The 17,677-nt window shown below is 41.1% G+C and overlaps 1 protein-coding gene across 1 annotated transcript in view; it reads right to left on the reverse strand.

The window, feature by feature from the left end:
• Positions 1-1,514: 1,514 nt before the first annotated feature.
• chchd3a (coiled-coil-helix-coiled-coil-helix domain containing 3a) overlaps positions 1,515-17,677 on the reverse strand; it is a 331,631-nt gene continuing 315,468 nt past the window's right edge. Inside the window, exons 7-8 of the mRNA XM_078553053.1 lie at positions 5,528-5,663; positions 1,515-1,900 (exon numbers count right to left, since the gene is read on the reverse strand). Of these exons, the coding sequence (XP_078409179.1) occupies positions 1,877-1,900; positions 5,528-5,663 (160 nt within the window). The 3' untranslated portion in view covers positions 1,515-1,876. The remainder of the gene's footprint in view (positions 1,901-5,527; positions 5,664-17,677) is intronic.

A 17,677-nucleotide genomic window follows, 5' to 3' on the forward strand; every position in this document is an offset into this window, starting at 1 on the left:
AAGCACCAGTCCCATAAATGTGTATTGCAACATGCGTGGAAAGGATTAGGAACACACTTGAATCTGTAGTTGACTTGGTATAGTGACTACCTTGCAAACTCCATGGTGAACGTGACCAAGCGACCTTCCATTATCTGTTGCCAGGTAGCTGTGACAATGTTTGAAAAGATAGGCAATAGTGGAGGGGAATGCAGTTAATTAGGCTTCGCTGCCTGATGATCACCCCTGCATGCCTTCTTTCATGCAGTATCATGCTGGGATTGGGGTGCTGCTGAAGAGCCATTCAGCATAGTAATTAGTTATGTCTATGGGCCAAGGGGCCTGCATGTACCACCAGAGTATGCAGCAATCATGTTCACTGGTCTGGTGAAAGTAGGTGCACACAAGGCAGATCACGTGCAGCTTGACCTGCCTGTCATCCGTCTTCACATTTTTTAAGTATGTCAGATATGGGGATCTCCAAGAGGAAACCCACCCCCCCTTCACCCCCCCGCCCCCAAAAACAACATTCCTGGCACTGGTGCAAAAAAAATGCAAACAAATGAAGACTATGGGTCCAAAGGCTTGTGAGAACTTAGACGGCAGCAGAAAAAAGACAAGCGATCACAAACGACTCTTCAATGACTCTCCACTGCTTAGCATCTAGCAACTCTATTCACCCACTTAGATGGGCATCTTTTCAGAATAACGTGAGCCGGGCAAAAAGGTCAGATAGAAATGGAGAATGTGCTATAATGCCTCACCTGTATTGTTTGCATATTAGAATGTTCCAGGCAGGAACTTTCATCACTCGTCCCTGGGAAACCAATATCATGCACGTTAGGGGTAGAGACCCAGTTTTACAGGTCCCTCCACATTTTCCAAATCTGTTAAGCACCATACAGTGTCAGCTGTGGCTCTGTTGGGAGTAGATCTGAGTCAGAAGGTTAGCAAAGATACAATAATAACCTGTGATATTGCAATTGTGGTAAAATGCCACTCATCATCCTCCTCGACCTATTTTCAGTCTTCAATGTGCCACCAGAGCAAGGCAAGGTTCCCTGGAGGAAGCCGAGTTTTTCCATTTCTCTTTGCAGTCAGCTTGGGCCATAATTCCCAATTTACTATCCACAAATTTAATGTCAGACTGAGGCCAAAGCAACTTTTTATAGATGTTAAATTTGTATTCACCATTAGGATGATCAATAGACTACTGGTGGTGATTCTGGACCAGGTTAGTTGGTTACTTCTTTTCACAAGATCCAGGCCCATACACAGCAAAGGGTATTCTTGATTTGAATTGTGATTTTAGCAGCTCAGATGTGGCTCGAGATATAATGGAGTTATGCTAGTTCAGTTCAACAAAATCACAATGTCCAAACACTGTCTGCTATGCTGATCACCAAAAGGCTTTAGAAACAAAAATCTATTGAACTAGACTGTGAAATTATGTACACACAAAATAACTGAAGGCATTTTGTATATCAAATACCCAGACACCATTACCAGAACCACAAAGCTTAGGACAAGCATGCTGCATTTTGTTCTTTGAAAGACAGATTTAATTGCATTTTATTGTTAGAATGTTTCAAAGGCCTCATACGAAACAAAACAAAAATATTCAATTTAATGTCATAGGACAGAACAATTACAGAAAAGCTGAACATTTTTCTGGTAGGACTATAAGCCTGACAGGTTGTTAAGGCATTTACAACCTGGCTGAACATATCCCCACTGATTAAATTAGGGTGCTTGCTGTTGCCGTGGTGACAATGGCCTTTTGTTTCCTCTTTCCCATATTGTCCTGATGCTTAGCTGAGCTTCTTTGGCTGCTCCTGAAAGATATTCCGTTGTTGAAATGGACGATGAGGGCTTTTTGATGTGGTGGCAGGTTGTTTTAACCTCCTTTACCCAGTAGGCTCTAAAGTGAGGAAGGAAAACAGGATTATAAAAAGAGCAAAAGAATAGACTATCAAAGGTTTCCATGTCGTTTTCAACCAATTGTTTGATTTTTCAGGAATGTACTCTCTTGCAGCCTATTGCACTCTCCCTGTTTCCATTAAGATAATCGATCTTAATAAATGTAATACATTCACCTAATAAACCTTTTATAGTTCTCATTAAGCCGATTGGCAATGTATACATCCTGCTGCAGGAAAAAAAAAAGACTTGCTTTTGTGCTTTAGAATGAAAAGGAGAACATAAGTGGAATATGGTGCAAAGTAAATGTAAAATTAATTTGCGTACTATGATGGTAGAGATGATGTTTTAAAAGGGGGGTGACCCAGATTGGGCCAACCGATCACTTCTTATCCCCAACTTGTCTTGCGTTTGCTACATGATCAAAGCAGAGGTGGGGGACAAATGGAAGCCACCTATCACCCTGGTATATGATGCTGCTGCTCGTTACAGAGCATTATTAGCCACAGTTTGCCTGCCAATTCTCTTAGTCTGAATGTCTGTAGCTGTTGGAGGAAGGGTAGATTGCAATTGGTCTGTGCAAGCTGCAGGCTTGTCGGGTGGAATGGTTTTTTTTCTCATTTCATGTTTTCTTCTGTTTTTTTATACTTTATGTAGGGAATGGTGTATTATGCAAGTAAACTGAAAAAAAAAATGAGCAGGAAATAAAAACTAACAAGGGCAAGCCATTTGTCATCATGCTGTGCCAAATCATTTGCCCTAAAATAGCAGAAATATTAAACAAAAATTGTGGAATATTATGTTTTCTTTTGGGAAAGGCTTCCTGGCTTTGAACAAAATCTGGTGATGATTCACCAGTATATCATCAGTAATGTAGTGATAAGAACTTGGTAAATTCGAGTAATATTTCCTTGTAATGAGGAGGTTAAGAGGTTAATTGACTGAGATGTTTAAAACAAGAGGGATTGAAAGGTACATTAGGAGCAACTCTCCTCTCTAGTTAAGGAATCCTGAACAAGGGGTTAAGTTGGTTAAAAGAATTTTCAGAAATTACTTCACACACTTGCTTGAAAGGTCATAGCTCCAACAACACTCAAGAAGTTTGAGACCATCTAAAGGGCCCACTTGATTGGCATCCCACCCACTATCTTAAACATTCACTCCCTGCACCACTGACACACAGTGGCAACTGTGTACACCATCTACGAGATGCATTGCAGCAAGTCGCCAAGGCTTCTTTGACAGCACCGTCGAAACCTGCGACCTCTACCACCTAGAAGGACAAGGGCAGTAGGTGCACGGGAACTCCATCAACTGCAAGTTTCACTTCAAGTCACATGATCCCAGGTTGGCATTATATTGCTGTTTCTTCACCAGTGCTGGTGAAAATCCTGGAACTCCCTTCCTAAGAGCACCATTGGTATACCTACACCACAAAGACTGCACCATCTTTTCAAAGGCAATTAGGGATGGGCAATAAATGCTGACCCTGCCAGCGATACCTGCATCCCATAAACGAATCAAAAAAACAAACACAAATGGTTGCACAGACGTGAACACACCAACATAGCACATTTATCAATTGAGATACTTAAAAAAATAGGTAAGCACTTAGGCAGTAAGGAAATAACTTTGATTTATACGGTCACTTTCTCTTACTTATGACTGCCCAAACTGCTTTAAGCAAATGAATTACTTTTGAAGTGTTCACTGCTGTAAAACAGGCAACTGAGACAGCTAGTAAAGATACCACAAACAGGAAATAAATGACTCAATGAGCGGTTATGTTTGGCGGTGTCGGTTTGAGGGAGGAAAGTTGAACACAACACCAGGAGATTTCCTTCTCGAACTTGAATGGGAAATTGGCATGGAACTGAGCAGACAGGTGAGACCTCGGACTACAATCTTATCTGAAAGTAAAAGTTGTAAGAGGTGTAGAGAAGAGAAAATAAGGAGGACTGATATAAAATGAGGTGCCATGGCAAGAAAATGGTAGAGCAGATCTGATGTACCAAATAGTCAAAAATACATCAGTTCCCATGTAAGAATCATTGTTTCTTTCAGTAACAATTTGCTAATTCTATTTACTCTTATGAAAGAGTTCTTTTTCCAATAATCAATGCCAATACACAATGAACATTTGCTGAAGTACTGCTGCATTTAAGTCTACTTGTAAGCAGTCAGATATTCAACAGATTACCCTGTTTTGAATCATTTCCTATTTTCCTACCAGGGCTGGGATACAGGCTGGGACAAAGCCAAAATTCAATAACCGACTGGATCTTGTGATCAGCAATGAATAAATGGCGCTCTTATGTTCATTACACTTTCACAAACTTTCTGTGGGCTTTTGCACTTATAACAGCTTTTGTCGTTATTTGAATTTCAAAACATCATGGTCCCTCTACATGGGTTCCTGGACCTGTAGGAACGAGGCACGTAATGCTGCATCTCCTTAACCAATGAGATTGAGGAGTCCTTCCTGAGAGACACAAAGTCCGAATCAACCTCACCGTTATTTTTACTGCAAGATGCTGGCCAATAAGATACTTAACCACACATTTGTTTTTCTTCCCCTTCTGTTTTGAAAAATATATTGGACACTTGTCCAGGAGGAAAAAAAGTGTCTCTGACTGATAAAAGGTACACATTCTTTACAAATGAAGACAAATGTGCTATACATTTTCTGACTCTCTTCTTTTATTCAAGTAATGCATGACTTTATTTCTCAGTAAACTGCTTCTTCCAGTTCCCCACAGTAATTACATGATGACACATTCAGTTACTTAGGTCACAATCAGTTCTATGCTTCCCTCACTTAGATCATTTCAACTCCATCGTACTCAGTGCAACGAGAGACATTGAGTAGTGCTAAAATAACACTGCTGAAAATTAGTTTAATACAGTAATTGAAAATCTTTGTCCTGCAAGCGTTTACAAGAAGCAGAGCTCTACTATCACTTGAAGGACCACGTTTTCACTGAGATAGATATTAAATATACTGGCACCAGCACTGGGAGAGGACGGGGTTGTACCAGGAGAAAGGAAGAGCAGGATGTTGCTTGGGTTAGGTGAAATAAGATGCGAGGAGACTTGTGTAGAGCACAATCACCAGCCCAGACCATTTGGCCCAAATGGTCTGTTGCTATCCTGTAAATTCTATATAAAAACACTTTCTTGAGTCATCCCCTGTCAGGAAGGCACTGACTTGATTCTTACTGTTGTACAGCTCCAATAGAAAAGACAGTCCTTTGGTACTCTGTCCAAATGGCCATCCTTCATGGTGAAATTCGAAAGTGAGTATTAGCAAAGCCTTTTCTCACCATGGAAGGCAGTACAGCCACACCAGATCTTATCCTGTCAATTTATAAAGTGAGTCATCAGGGAAAGATTACATGTTGACCTTTTTTGCGAGTTTAGGCATATAAAAAGCTAAAAAGAAAAAGTGTGTTTTGATGGGGAAGTGATAAAGCTAAAAAGGTCTCCAGTTTTACAGGTAACTGGTTATAAAAAGGGCTCAGAGCAGAAGCTCAGTTCATTAAGGTCCACAAGTACCAGTCCCTCCTCTCCTCTGGCCCAATTCCTCCCTGCCCATGTCCAGCTTTGTGACCGACAATATTGTGCTCACCTGTTTGGCATAGTTAATGCAGTGAATGTACTGCTTGGCCAAAGCAGAGCAGCTGAGAGTCTGATCTTGGTTCTTCTGGTAGCAACGGAGGACATCCTCTTGCAGCTCAGCACAGATGGGTTGTGACTCGTACCTCCTGGGGAAAAGAAATGGAGTGCAAGAAAGATTAGATTAGAGTGAACAAAAGAATTAGCACAAGTGATGGAATATTAGATCATACAAAGGTTTCATACAAGCTAACACCTTTCACGTAAAGACATGACATTCCCTAAACAGAGGCCAGTACCAATGCAGTGCGCACACACCAAACATTGCATTTGGGCATTCAGTAAATAACTAGTGCCATTTACAAACTCAATGCCGTGAAAACATGATCTGCTGAGGCCATACTGATCTGAAGTGTTGCACCAAGTCAGCTCATGAAGTCAAAATCTTAAAACTAAATATGTACCGATTCTCTGATTGTCCAGGCCGCAACAAGTAATTACCATGTGACAGCATTTTGAAAGTACCAAGTTTGATCACTAGCCTGTTCTAAGCTTGTTGACCTCAGCTGTGGTGAAGCAATTAGCTTAAGGCAGGGCTAGTCAGGGAGAGGAGGGCAGGGAAGGGAAAATTAATCATTGCTCATGCTCAGGATTTCAAGAAGTAAAGCATGCACACGCGCATGTAATGTGATCTGATATCCAAGCGATTATAGATCAGTAATCTCACTGAGGAATACACAAGTCGGCTACAAAATGCTGAAGCCTCATTATTTGTTTCTATGATTTCATCACCTGGATTTCAATTCATTTGTACATAAAATCATTTGAACCCATCGGACAAGTTACCACTTTGTAATCACTCTCAAGTATCCTTTACTTAAGTATAAGCAACCTACAAAGACCTATTTTTTTCATTTATAGTTGGTATCTGCAGATTAGAATTGGGTGCTCTACCAGGCAAAGCTAATTATATCAGTCCAATGCCAATTGCCTGCTGTGGGGCCCCAGGGAAGAAAAAAAAAGGTTGGAGATTTTAACCCAGGCAGGGAGCATGGCTCTCCCACTCTTCATACTTCCCTAGTTATTGCCATTAAGCTGCAATTTCAGCACAAATGTGAATTTACAGCTCCAGTTTAAACGGGGTATTAGGCACAAGACGCCTGAATTCCCACTGTGACGCTTAATGATAAATAGTTCCATCTGTTTGTCCACACATGGAAACCAGTTCAATCCAGCAATCAGAGCAAACGTCCAGGAGCACCAGAGATGGAGTCAGTTCAATCCCAGGCGGACGTGAACTACACGCATGCACGAGCCACTTATAGTTATCAGCTGTTTTCCAATATTCGGAAGTAACAAAGCAACAAGCAAATGGACCCAGTCAATTTTTACTCATGTTAATAAACTGCTGCTGGGACACAGCACTTCAGAGGCACTTTGAAAAACTATATTTCTATAATTCCCATTCTAAAAAAATACCATTAAGGAGAGTGATCATCAGCATCCTTAAAACTGTTACATCATAATCCTTTTTAATTTCTATTCAGTTGGTGTCCTTGAAAAATTTAAACAATGCGTGTTACAGATTTAATTTTTTCAGCTACTGACAACCGCTGAAAGCTCATTTGAAATTACGAGTTGAATGGGGAAGGGAGAAAGATTAGGAAGATTAATTTTATGTTAAGGAGATTGAATGCTCCATCAAAAGCAGAATCCACATTACATTTAAAAAGGGAAGCGGGATACATATTTGGAGAGGGAAAGGTGAAAATTTATTCTGAGCTGCTCGACAATCTAGGTAGTGGGGGCTGTCTTATATTGCAGGTCCTGCACGCTCTGGAAAAGGCCCAGGAGGGGATGCAAGGCGAGGAGATTGAAAGCAAAAGACATGGCAAGAACCAAAATTAATTTGAGAAATGTGGGTCCTTGCTCAGGAGGGCGGCGGCCAGGAAAATCCCTGAGCAACTTGAAGGTTTAGATAATGACCATCTGAAAGCCATGTGTTCGCATAGTGTGAACAGTTTTGGCAGCATTGGAAGGAAACAAAGAAAAAAAGGTCTGGATGAACAATTAGCTTGAAAGATCAGCAATGTAAAGAGGCTGCTGCTGATAACAACATTGATGGTATTTAGGGTGGACTGAATTTCAATTCCCATTTAGCACTAAGGTGAAAGCAGATACCTTTTCCTCTGCCTGTTACTTGGCCCGGAATGTCAAGTGTTAATTGCAGCCAAAGGCACAGCAAGGAATCTGTTGCAATTCATTTGCTTATTCTACAATACGCCTCAGCCCCCTACTCCCCCAATCACTTGTCGGGAAATATCGAACTCCCACTCACGGCTTCCAATACAGCATGGCCGAGCCAGGCAGTGAAGTGGTTGAACACAGGAACAAGGAGCAGGAGAAGGCCATTCAGCTCCTCGAGCCTGCCCAACCATTTAATAGGATCATGGCTGATCTGATATTAACCTCAAATCTTCATCCTGCCTACCCCCCGATAACCTATCACCCCCTTGCTTACCAAGAATCTATCCACCTCTGCCTTAAATATATTCAAAGACTCTGCTTCCACCGCTTTTTCAGGAAGAGAGTTCCAAAGACTCTCAACACTGAGGAAAAAATTTCAACTCATCTGTTTTAAATGGGCGACTCCTTATTTTTAAACAGTGACCCCTCGTTCTAGATTTTCCTATAAGAGGAAACATCCTCTCCACATCCCCTGTCAAGCCCCCTCAGGATCTTATATGTTACTCTTCTAAACTCCAGAGGATACAAGCCTAGCCTTTCAATCTTTCCTCATAAGGCAACCCACCCATTCCATGTATTAGATGGTAAACCTTCTTTGAACTGCTTCCAACATGTTTACATCCTTCCTTAAATAATGTGGCCAATACTGTACACAGTACTGCAAATGTGGTCTCACGAATGTCCTGTACAACTGAAGCATAATCTTCCTACTTTTGTATTCAATTCCCCTTGCAATAAATGATAACATTCTATTAGCTTTCCTAATTACTTGTTGTACCTGCATACTAGCCTTTTGTGATTCATGCACTAAGACACCCAGATCCCTCAAGCATCTGAGCTCTGCAATCTCTCACCATTCAGATACTATGCTTCTCTTTTATTCTTCCTGTCAAAATGGGACAATTTCACATTTTCCTACATAATAGTCCATTTTCCAGATCTTTGCTCGCTTACTGAACCTATCTATATCTTTTTGTAGCCTCCTTTTGTCCTCTTCACAACTTACTTTTCTACCTATCTTTGTGTCATCAGCAAATTTGGCAAACATCCCATCCATCCCTTCATCCAAGTCATTTATATAAATTGTAAACAGTTGAGGTCCCAGCACTGATCCATGTGGCACACACTCATTACACCTTGCCAACCTGAAAAAGACCCATTTATGCCTACTCTCTGCTTCCAATTAGCCAGCCAATCTTCTATCCTTGTCAATATGTTACCCCCTACACCATGAGATTTTATTTTCCGCAATAACCTTTGATGTGGCACCTTATCAAGTGCCTTCTGGAAATCTAAGGACAGTACATCCACCGGTTCCCCTTTATCCACAGCACCTGGTGCTTCCTCAAAGAACTCCAATAAGTTGGATAAACATAATTTCCATTTCACAAAACCATGTTGATTCCCTGGTTACTTTGAACTTATCCAAGTTCCCTGCCATAGCTTCTTAATAATAGCTTCTAACATTTCCCCATGACAGATGTCAGTGTAATTCTTAACACATTGAGGTTTATTTAGCAAACATTGTCCAATCGCAGATTCACATCTAATGTTGGCCATTATTCCAAATGGAATTTGGACAGCCTACATACCTAGCATCACACTGGCACTGGAATTCATACACCACATCATTCAGCCTATCACGCAAATATAGACCATACGTCCCAAAGACTGGCGGATAGCATGTCCCTTCGACTGTTCACAATGGCAAGGTACAGAGTCTACCCAACCAGCCCGTGCTTGTAAAACTCAAAACACAGTGTCCAACATTAGATGTGATTCTGCAATTGGACATGTGCTAAATAATCCTCAGTGTGCTGAGAATTACGCTGACAACCAATTTAACATGGTAAGTTGGGCTCGCAGTGTGGCGCTTTTGCGTGTACTGGAAGCTACATATGTTAACACACAGGGTCCTATTCTTTGAGGACAGAAAGAACACATTGTGCCTGTTTCAGCTAAACAAAATAAGTGACAACCATTCGTTGGTTCATTCCTCAGGGCAATGCCTTGACCAATCAGAGTCAAGCTGCCTGGTTTAAATTGCAACAATGTTTGGCAGGTAACAGTCAGTCACCATCAACTGGTACATTCTCTATGGCAATGCCTCTGCCAGTCAACTTGCCAACTAATCAGCACACTAATGCAGTATAAATTTGTTGTTTTCCCTTACATTGGTATTCTTGTGAATTGTCTTCTGTGCAAGATGAAAAGCTTTGACAAAATGTCTTTTTTCAGCAATACTGAAGTTCTGTACCATGAAACAGCTATAAAGTATACAGGGTATCGATATATAGATATCCAAGTCAGAGTGGTGTGCAAAGTGAGGGAAACGTGGAGGTGATTGCACTCTCATTACATTACTATTCCTTGTCCTTCTTTGTATTGTAGGGGTGGGAGTAACTGTTGAAGTAATCTCAGAGAGTTGTTGCACCTCATTCTGTGATTGTACATCTTGAAGCCATGCTCTGCTAGCGGTGGAGGGATTGGATATTCAGACAGTGGCAGAGGGGCGAATCAAGTAAACTGCTTTGTTGTGGATGGTGCTGAGCTGAAGTGTTATTGTGGCTGCACGCATCCAGGCAAGGAGTGAGGTTCTTTATAACAATTCCAATTCCAGCCTTGTAGATGGTAGGGAGGCTTTGACAGGTCAAGGTCAGCTCATCACTGGGTATTTGGCACCTGTCCTGCTGTTGTAGCCAGTGTTGATATAGTCGATCCAGTTCAGCTTCTGGTCAATGGTGGGCCGATAGGCTATGGTGGTGCCATTGAAGGTTGGGGGTGATGATCTGAGGACCATCTACAGCTCGATATCAACATTACCTGGCATTTATAAGGTGCCCAAGATACCTGCCACTTACCATAATTTCATTCACATTGTGTGGTAGGCTGGAATGGATTGTTTCATTATCTGAAGCAGTGAATGGAGATGAACACTATGAAATTATCAGTGTACAGACCCAACTCCTGACCATATGACTGAGGGAATGATGATGAAGGAATTGAAAATATTGGGCCAACAATACCTTCCTTAGGAACTCTGTAGCGCCATCCTGAGGCACTACCAACCACAGCCACCTTCTTTTGTGTAAAGGATGATTTGACTCTAGCCACTGAAGATTTTCCCTTTGACCCACATTTTCTGAGTTTTCCAGCACCCCTCAGTGTCAGACTGTCAACTGTCACCCTGATGGCAAGGGCAGCCACTGACACCTCTCCTCTGGCGTTCTGCTTCTGCACCCATCTCTGGATCGAGGCTGTGATGAGGTTTGGAGCCAAATGTTTTTGGCGATAGCTGAACTGAGCAATTGTTTTCTTACCAGTACTAAGTATCAATTGATAGTACAACTGATGACTCCTTCCATTCCTTGGGTAGGTTAGATTTATTCTGTTCTTTGGATAAGACGTAATTGGGCAGAATTCTAAATCATTAAGTAAATGTCAGTGTCATAGCTCTATATAGGAGTTAATTGCCCAGTTAATAAATATTTTATCTATTGCCAGCAAAGTGCTTGCCAGCACACTTTCAAAATGAGCTAAAAAGGTTGATCATAAACATTGTTCGTTATCTGCTATCTCCCTTCATTTTAAATATTCTTTTTCTCGTTCCACTTCTGTCAGTTGCTCTCAGGGGTTCTCTCCTAATAACCTAGTCTTCACCCATGAGCCCAGGAAATGGACATCAGCAGGCTACTTTGTTGCTGGGGTCTTCACAACTGAGATGAATCCTGACCTCATCAGATGCCCACACAAGGGCACTTCCAGTGGGCTTTGCTGAATCAGTGATCAGGAGCGGGAAACTTGGCCAGTTTTGCACCTCCTCAACTGGCACCCAGGAAGAAATCAGCACTGACTAAGGATTGCAGGTGGGATCTTGCTGGTCTGTTAGGCTCAGCTAGTTCTTAGGTAACTTGCCAGGGCTTCTGGGGAGGGGGGCAAGGAGGGGTCTTTGTTTTCATTGGTGAATCCTGGGTGAAGGTAAATGGTGCATTGCGCAGGACCCCGAAGTTGAATGGATTTTAGGTAATTCAAGAAGAAGTGGTCGTTAAATGACATCAAGTTTGGTTCTGAATGAAGCATATAGATGGTAGGAGAAGGAAAATATTGAAATACTGATTGTTTTAAACATCAAGCGCTGAAAGCACAATCAGAGAACGGACTAGGACTGAGCCAGAAGGTGCTGAATGAACAGTAATCAAACCTAAGCGGTGGGTTGAGTCAACAGGGAAGTGGTTTAGCTCACACAATGCTTGTGTTTTTCTACTTTATTGTATAACTCTTTGTGATAGTTTGATTTTTATATTTGCAAAAGAGGCATGAACAGCAGTAGTTGGTAGAAAGCTAATTGCTAATATCAGTTAATTTTCTTCAAACAAACAAACATCAAGGATGTTTAAACTAAATGACTCCAGGACAAGTTATCCATACATTTAGGCTTGAAGTAGGACTGTTTCTCACATTCACAGTCAACCATGTTTTACAGCTGCACTTGATGAACAAAGAACACATCACCAGCTTGCACTCGCTGAATCCTTCCAAATCAGTTAAACATTCCTAGAAAATTAAAAGCTTATTGAAACCGGACATTAACCAGAACTCAGTGCTGTGAAAAGTGGCTTCCAGAAACCAGGAGCCATTTAATGATTCGTGCATTCCCATTGGACATGATTTAACCACTTAATACTAAGAGTCCATAACCACATCCCACATTCAAACTCAAACCAATCATTGGTAAAACAGTCATGAAAATTGCTCATTCTACACCTCCTTCCAGCAAACTCCTCCATTATTCAGAAGAACTGTACAAGGAGTGCAGAAGGTATTGATCTCATCCACTTGCTATCCAAGTCATAATGCACAGGCTTACTCGCAGGAAAATGAAAGAGGGTATTTCTGCTAAGACGCCCATTTCAATAAACAAGCGGCATGTTCTTACCCTTGGTTTTCTTTTGCAAACAGAAAAAGGCATGCAGCAATTCCATGCAAAGCAACTCCAATGTTTTTGTTTGTATGAATCATTAGACAAGATCAGATCTGATTGCATTGGCACTCGCGATACAGCATACACTGTACACCATTTGAAAGGCATTAACCTTTACTTCAGTATCAACAAAAGTCAAAGGAAAAGAACCAGAATACAAAACAGCAATGTGGGACCCAGGATCGTTTCAGATGCTGCAGCACACATCAACAGGCAGCCTTTAAAGTTCTGTGACTCAAAGTTAAGTTACTTTTATTTATATGAGGTGCAGATAAATTCGCAACAAATTAAATTTTAACAAAAATAATAGAATGTGGACAATATAGCTTGGCTTGCTTGTTGATCACTGAGATTAATCCTTTCATTTCAAACATATCAACGAACACTTCAAATGCTGAAAGATTTGCAAGGATATAATTGATGGTTTAGAAGCATGTAACAAGGCTGTAATTTAATTGGGAAATTCACATGTCAAAAATGGCATGAATAAGGCAGTAGTTGATTACAGCATCATCTGAATCCAGAGATTGAATTACAGCCCTTGTGCTCACTGAGGAGCATCTGTGATTTAAAGGAAAAACAAAGTGGATTGCTATGCTCGTAAGGAGGTGAAGAAATAATTAGTTACTCCTGAACAATGAATCCTCACTAGGAAGTAAGTGCGCGATTGTTGGGGGTGGACAGAATCAGGCTCAGCTCTGATGCCTTTTGTGGTTGAATGGCATTGCTTACACATAGTATCAGGGCTCATGTGCGAACGACACTCATTTGGGCAAGATACTGGAGTGGAGCCCAAGGAACAGGAGCATAGCAAGGGTCAGTGCTTAGATCAGAGGAGCAGGGGGGTGGTGGGGTGGTTGGGGGGGGAAGAAATAAAAATAAAACAATATACTCCCTATAAGCTTAAAAGTTAGTTCAATATGCTTTCAGGTCTAGGACTTAGCAGTTTAATATCTAAGCACAGTAGTGATTGTATTATTGTAATTATTATTATTGTATCTACATAATAATTGTTACATGATTCACAGCAGAATTTAGTTCTCAAAATTACTTTTTAGTTTTAAAACAAAATTATAAAGAAATGATGCATCTTGTACAGGATTTGCAATGATCAATAGCTCTGGACCTCTTTGGCAGCACAGATTTACAAAAGTAGAACATTATGGCTGTCACAGCAGTATGAATTGAAAATATGTGCAGAATGGCACCTCTTTTCAGTCTCAATCCCAGTCTACCTTGGTTCTGTGTATTATTTTAGCTCCTGCCTCTCTCGCAGTGTCTTGCCTCGAAAGAAGTCTTGCATTTACTGTGCATGAATCACACTCTGGACATCAAACTTTAATCACTGATGCAAAACAAGCTTCAAGAAAATAGAATTGGATAGCCAGGTACTTTTTCCCCAACGTCTAACATTTACAAACTATTTACCAAACTGCAATTGACCTTTCAAATGTACAGGTTAAATGCAATTTCTTGGGTTGCCACAGACAATACTTAACCTTAAAAAGTAAAATTAGGTTAGTGAACTGTGATCAAAACCCTAAGTTACCTGTCAGTTACCCTGTTAGGTGCTCCGCAGTTCTGAAAATGTAGTCTTTTGATCTGCTCCCAAACCTCTAGAAAGGCTGCTGCTCAGCTGTCATCTACTTTGCAAAAATGCCCAGTCTCTCCCCGATTCTTCTTGAGACCAAAAAGCCAAGCTCCTTAATTAGAGGGGTTCATTACTAGAGGAATAGAATTGAAAAGCATGTAGTGAACCTTGGCTAGACCAAACTTAGACTTTGCATAGTTCTGATCTGCATATTATAAAAGAGAATACTGAGTCACTAAAAAAGATACAAAAAAGATTTCCAAGGATAATACCAGGACTGAGGGGTTATAACTATCAGGAAAGACTGGACAAGCTGGGCTCTGTTTTTTTTTTAGAAAAAAAGACACTGAGGAGTGACCTAATTGAGGCCTTCAAAGTTATGAAGTGGTTTGGTCGGGTCGACATACAGGAGATATTTTTCCTTTGTGGGAGAACCCAACGCTAGGTGCTATAAATACAAGATAGCCAGGAATAAATCCAATAAAGTATTCAAGAGAAACCTTTTGCCGAGAATGGTTAGAATGTGGAATTTGCAGTTGCATGGAGTCATAGCTGCTTGTAAGAGAATCAAGATAAATACGTGAGGGACGAAGGGATAGAAGTTGATTGGATTAGACAAAGGAGGATGAGTGCAGGCTTGTATGGAGCATCAACACAGCAAGGACCAGTTGGGCCAAATGGCACATTTCTGTGCTGTAAATGTTATGTAGCGCAATGTAATAAACGCAGGTGATGGACGCTTGTGGAACTACATTTCAGCATGAGTCAGCCCTCGAAGGAGAGGAGGGGGAAAATTTGAGGGGGCAGGTGGTGGTGGGGGAAAAGAGAAAGTAAACTATTTGGTGAAACGATCAGAGTACAAATCAGGTTATTTTGAGAAGTTCTGTCCTCTTGGATGCACATTCTAAGGAGGTAATCCCTGGCTACTGCCGAATACTGGGCAGTTTTTTCCTGCATCTTTCTCAAGGTCCAGGAGGTATTGTGAACCACCACACCAAAAAAATAAGAGTGCCAGTTCCTAACAACATTTCTCATGAGTTAACATAAATTACATACAGCAGCAGTTCAGGAAAGAAAACAGGAAATCTAATCTGCGTGACTCTGGTATTAGTATTTATAATGTTAAATAAATTAAGTCATACAGAACGAAAATGGATTGTTTACAAAAAGCCCCCGAAAACCATTTGTCCTGCTAGTTTCTTAATAAGATTAGTGGGATTTGCAGAACAGCACTAAGTGTTGCATTTAAAATGTAATGCTGTATGTAGTTATTAATGCTGTGATGCACAAGTTCACTGCAGATGCTGGCTGGTTGCATGTCAGTGGTGCAGACACAGTTTCACTTCCTTAGCAGGAAGAAAATGTTTAAAAATCAAATCAAAATTATTACAGCTTTTTGGATGGCTTGCGGATAAAAATACTGCTTGGTGTTGCATGGAGCTACTTGGATCAAGAAAGTCACAGGCTGATCCGGGATACATGACAAGTTGGGTGATTTGAGCTGGGCATTAGCAGTAGCTCAACAATGGCCTCCTTCCCCCTGGGTTTGGGAATTAAATAGTCAAACCAGGGTTCTTCCTCTCATCACCGATATCAACTGCTAGAACATGCTTGTATTTGGCTGTTCACTGGTTGGGATTGGCCTCAGCTCTGATGCTTTTGCATGATTGCATAGACTACAATAATTCAGTACCCAAAGCACACACAATAAAAATACTCGCTTGGGTGAGTTAGAAGCATCAATGGAATTTTATAACAAACCACAAGGTAGTGGACCTAATATTCCAAGACCCTGTGCTATTGACAGGACCTTTAATGCAATGCATAAATTCTGGGTTCTGGGAAAACTAGGGATACGCTATCATCTAACCCTTATGCCCCATGTCAAGTTTCATTTGTGCCATTTCATAGATTTACTCAGCAGCATAGATGTCGCTAGAGACTATATCAGAACTTATAAAATGGTTTGCACCAGCTATTTTATGTGGAATTACAATTCTCTTTAGTGATCTCAATATGTTGGCATCACCAAACATAAAGAAAGTAGTACTTTTATATTCCCTAACCTTGCATCAATCCCCAATACTTAAGTGAATCAAGATAACATTTTAGCCCATCTGTCCACAAACTCTGGAAGCAGAAGCACTATTCAGAACTGCATAGTTAAAGGAGTCTACAACCAACACAATCACCACAGGAATGCAATCCTTGTGACCAATACAATTCATTCAGATTCATCATTATCTTCACCCTCTTCCTCAAAATTTTCTTCTTCATTTGTCATTTCAAAGTCCTTGCCTCTTGTCCTTGGGCTGTTTTCCAAATAATGATAATTTGAATCATGCTTGACGCATCCATTAACTGTTTCTATGGTGTTCTTGGGATTCATTTGTGTATCACTGCTGTTTCAATTCTGCTTTAATAGCCAGGTCTGCTAAAGGTGCTTTCATCCTCATTCTGCCATTCTTTAATCCTTCCATTGTATTGACACCTGCATCTAGCATCTGGACCACTTTTGAAATCTGGCAATCTTTTCTTTTATTCATCCATGGGATATGAACAGCATTCAGTCTTGGGCTGATACGTGGCAAGTAACATTCATGCCATTTGAGTGCCAGGCAATGACCAAGTGAAATTTTAGCCATCTCTGGCAAAACCAACATTTTTTGCCCATGCTCGAGAAAGTGGTTGATAGTTGCTTTCATTAAGCACGACAGTCCACGTCGTATAGGCAGACCCACAGTGTTGTTGGGAACGGATTTCCAGGAACTGTCTCAGATACACTGAAGGAATGGTGATATAGTTCCAAATCAGGATATTACGTGGCTCAGAAGGAAACCTGCAGGTTGCAGTGTTCCCATGTGCCTGCTGCCCTTATCCTTCATGGGTTTGGAAAGTGCTGTTGAAGGAGGCTTGACAAGTTGCTGCAGTGCATCTTGTATATGGTACACTCTGCTGCCACTGTATATTGATGGTGGAGTACATGACTGTTTAAGTTGGTGGATGGGATGCCAATCAAACATGCTGCTTTGTCCTGAGTGGCGTTGAGTTTCTTGAGTGTTGTTGTAGCTCCATTCATCCAGTTAAGTGGAGAGTATTCCATCACGCTTCTGACTTGTGCCATGTGGGTAGTGGACAGGCTTTGGAGAGTCCAGAGGTGAGTTAAGTCTCTGAAACCTGCTCTTGTAGCCACAGTATTTATATGGCTAGCCCAGTTAAGTTTCTGGTCAATGGTAATTCACAGGATGTTGTTTGTTGGGAGATTCAGTGATGGTAATGCTGCTGAATGTCAAAAGGAGATGGCTAAAATTTCACTTAGTCATTGCCTGGCACTCAAATGGCAT

Source organism: Cetorhinus maximus, chromosome 12, assembly GCF_964194155.1.
Source record: "Cetorhinus maximus chromosome 12, sCetMax3.hap1.1, whole genome shotgun sequence".
Classification (NCBI taxonomy): Eukaryota; Metazoa; Chordata; class Chondrichthyes; order Lamniformes; family Cetorhinidae; genus Cetorhinus; species Cetorhinus maximus.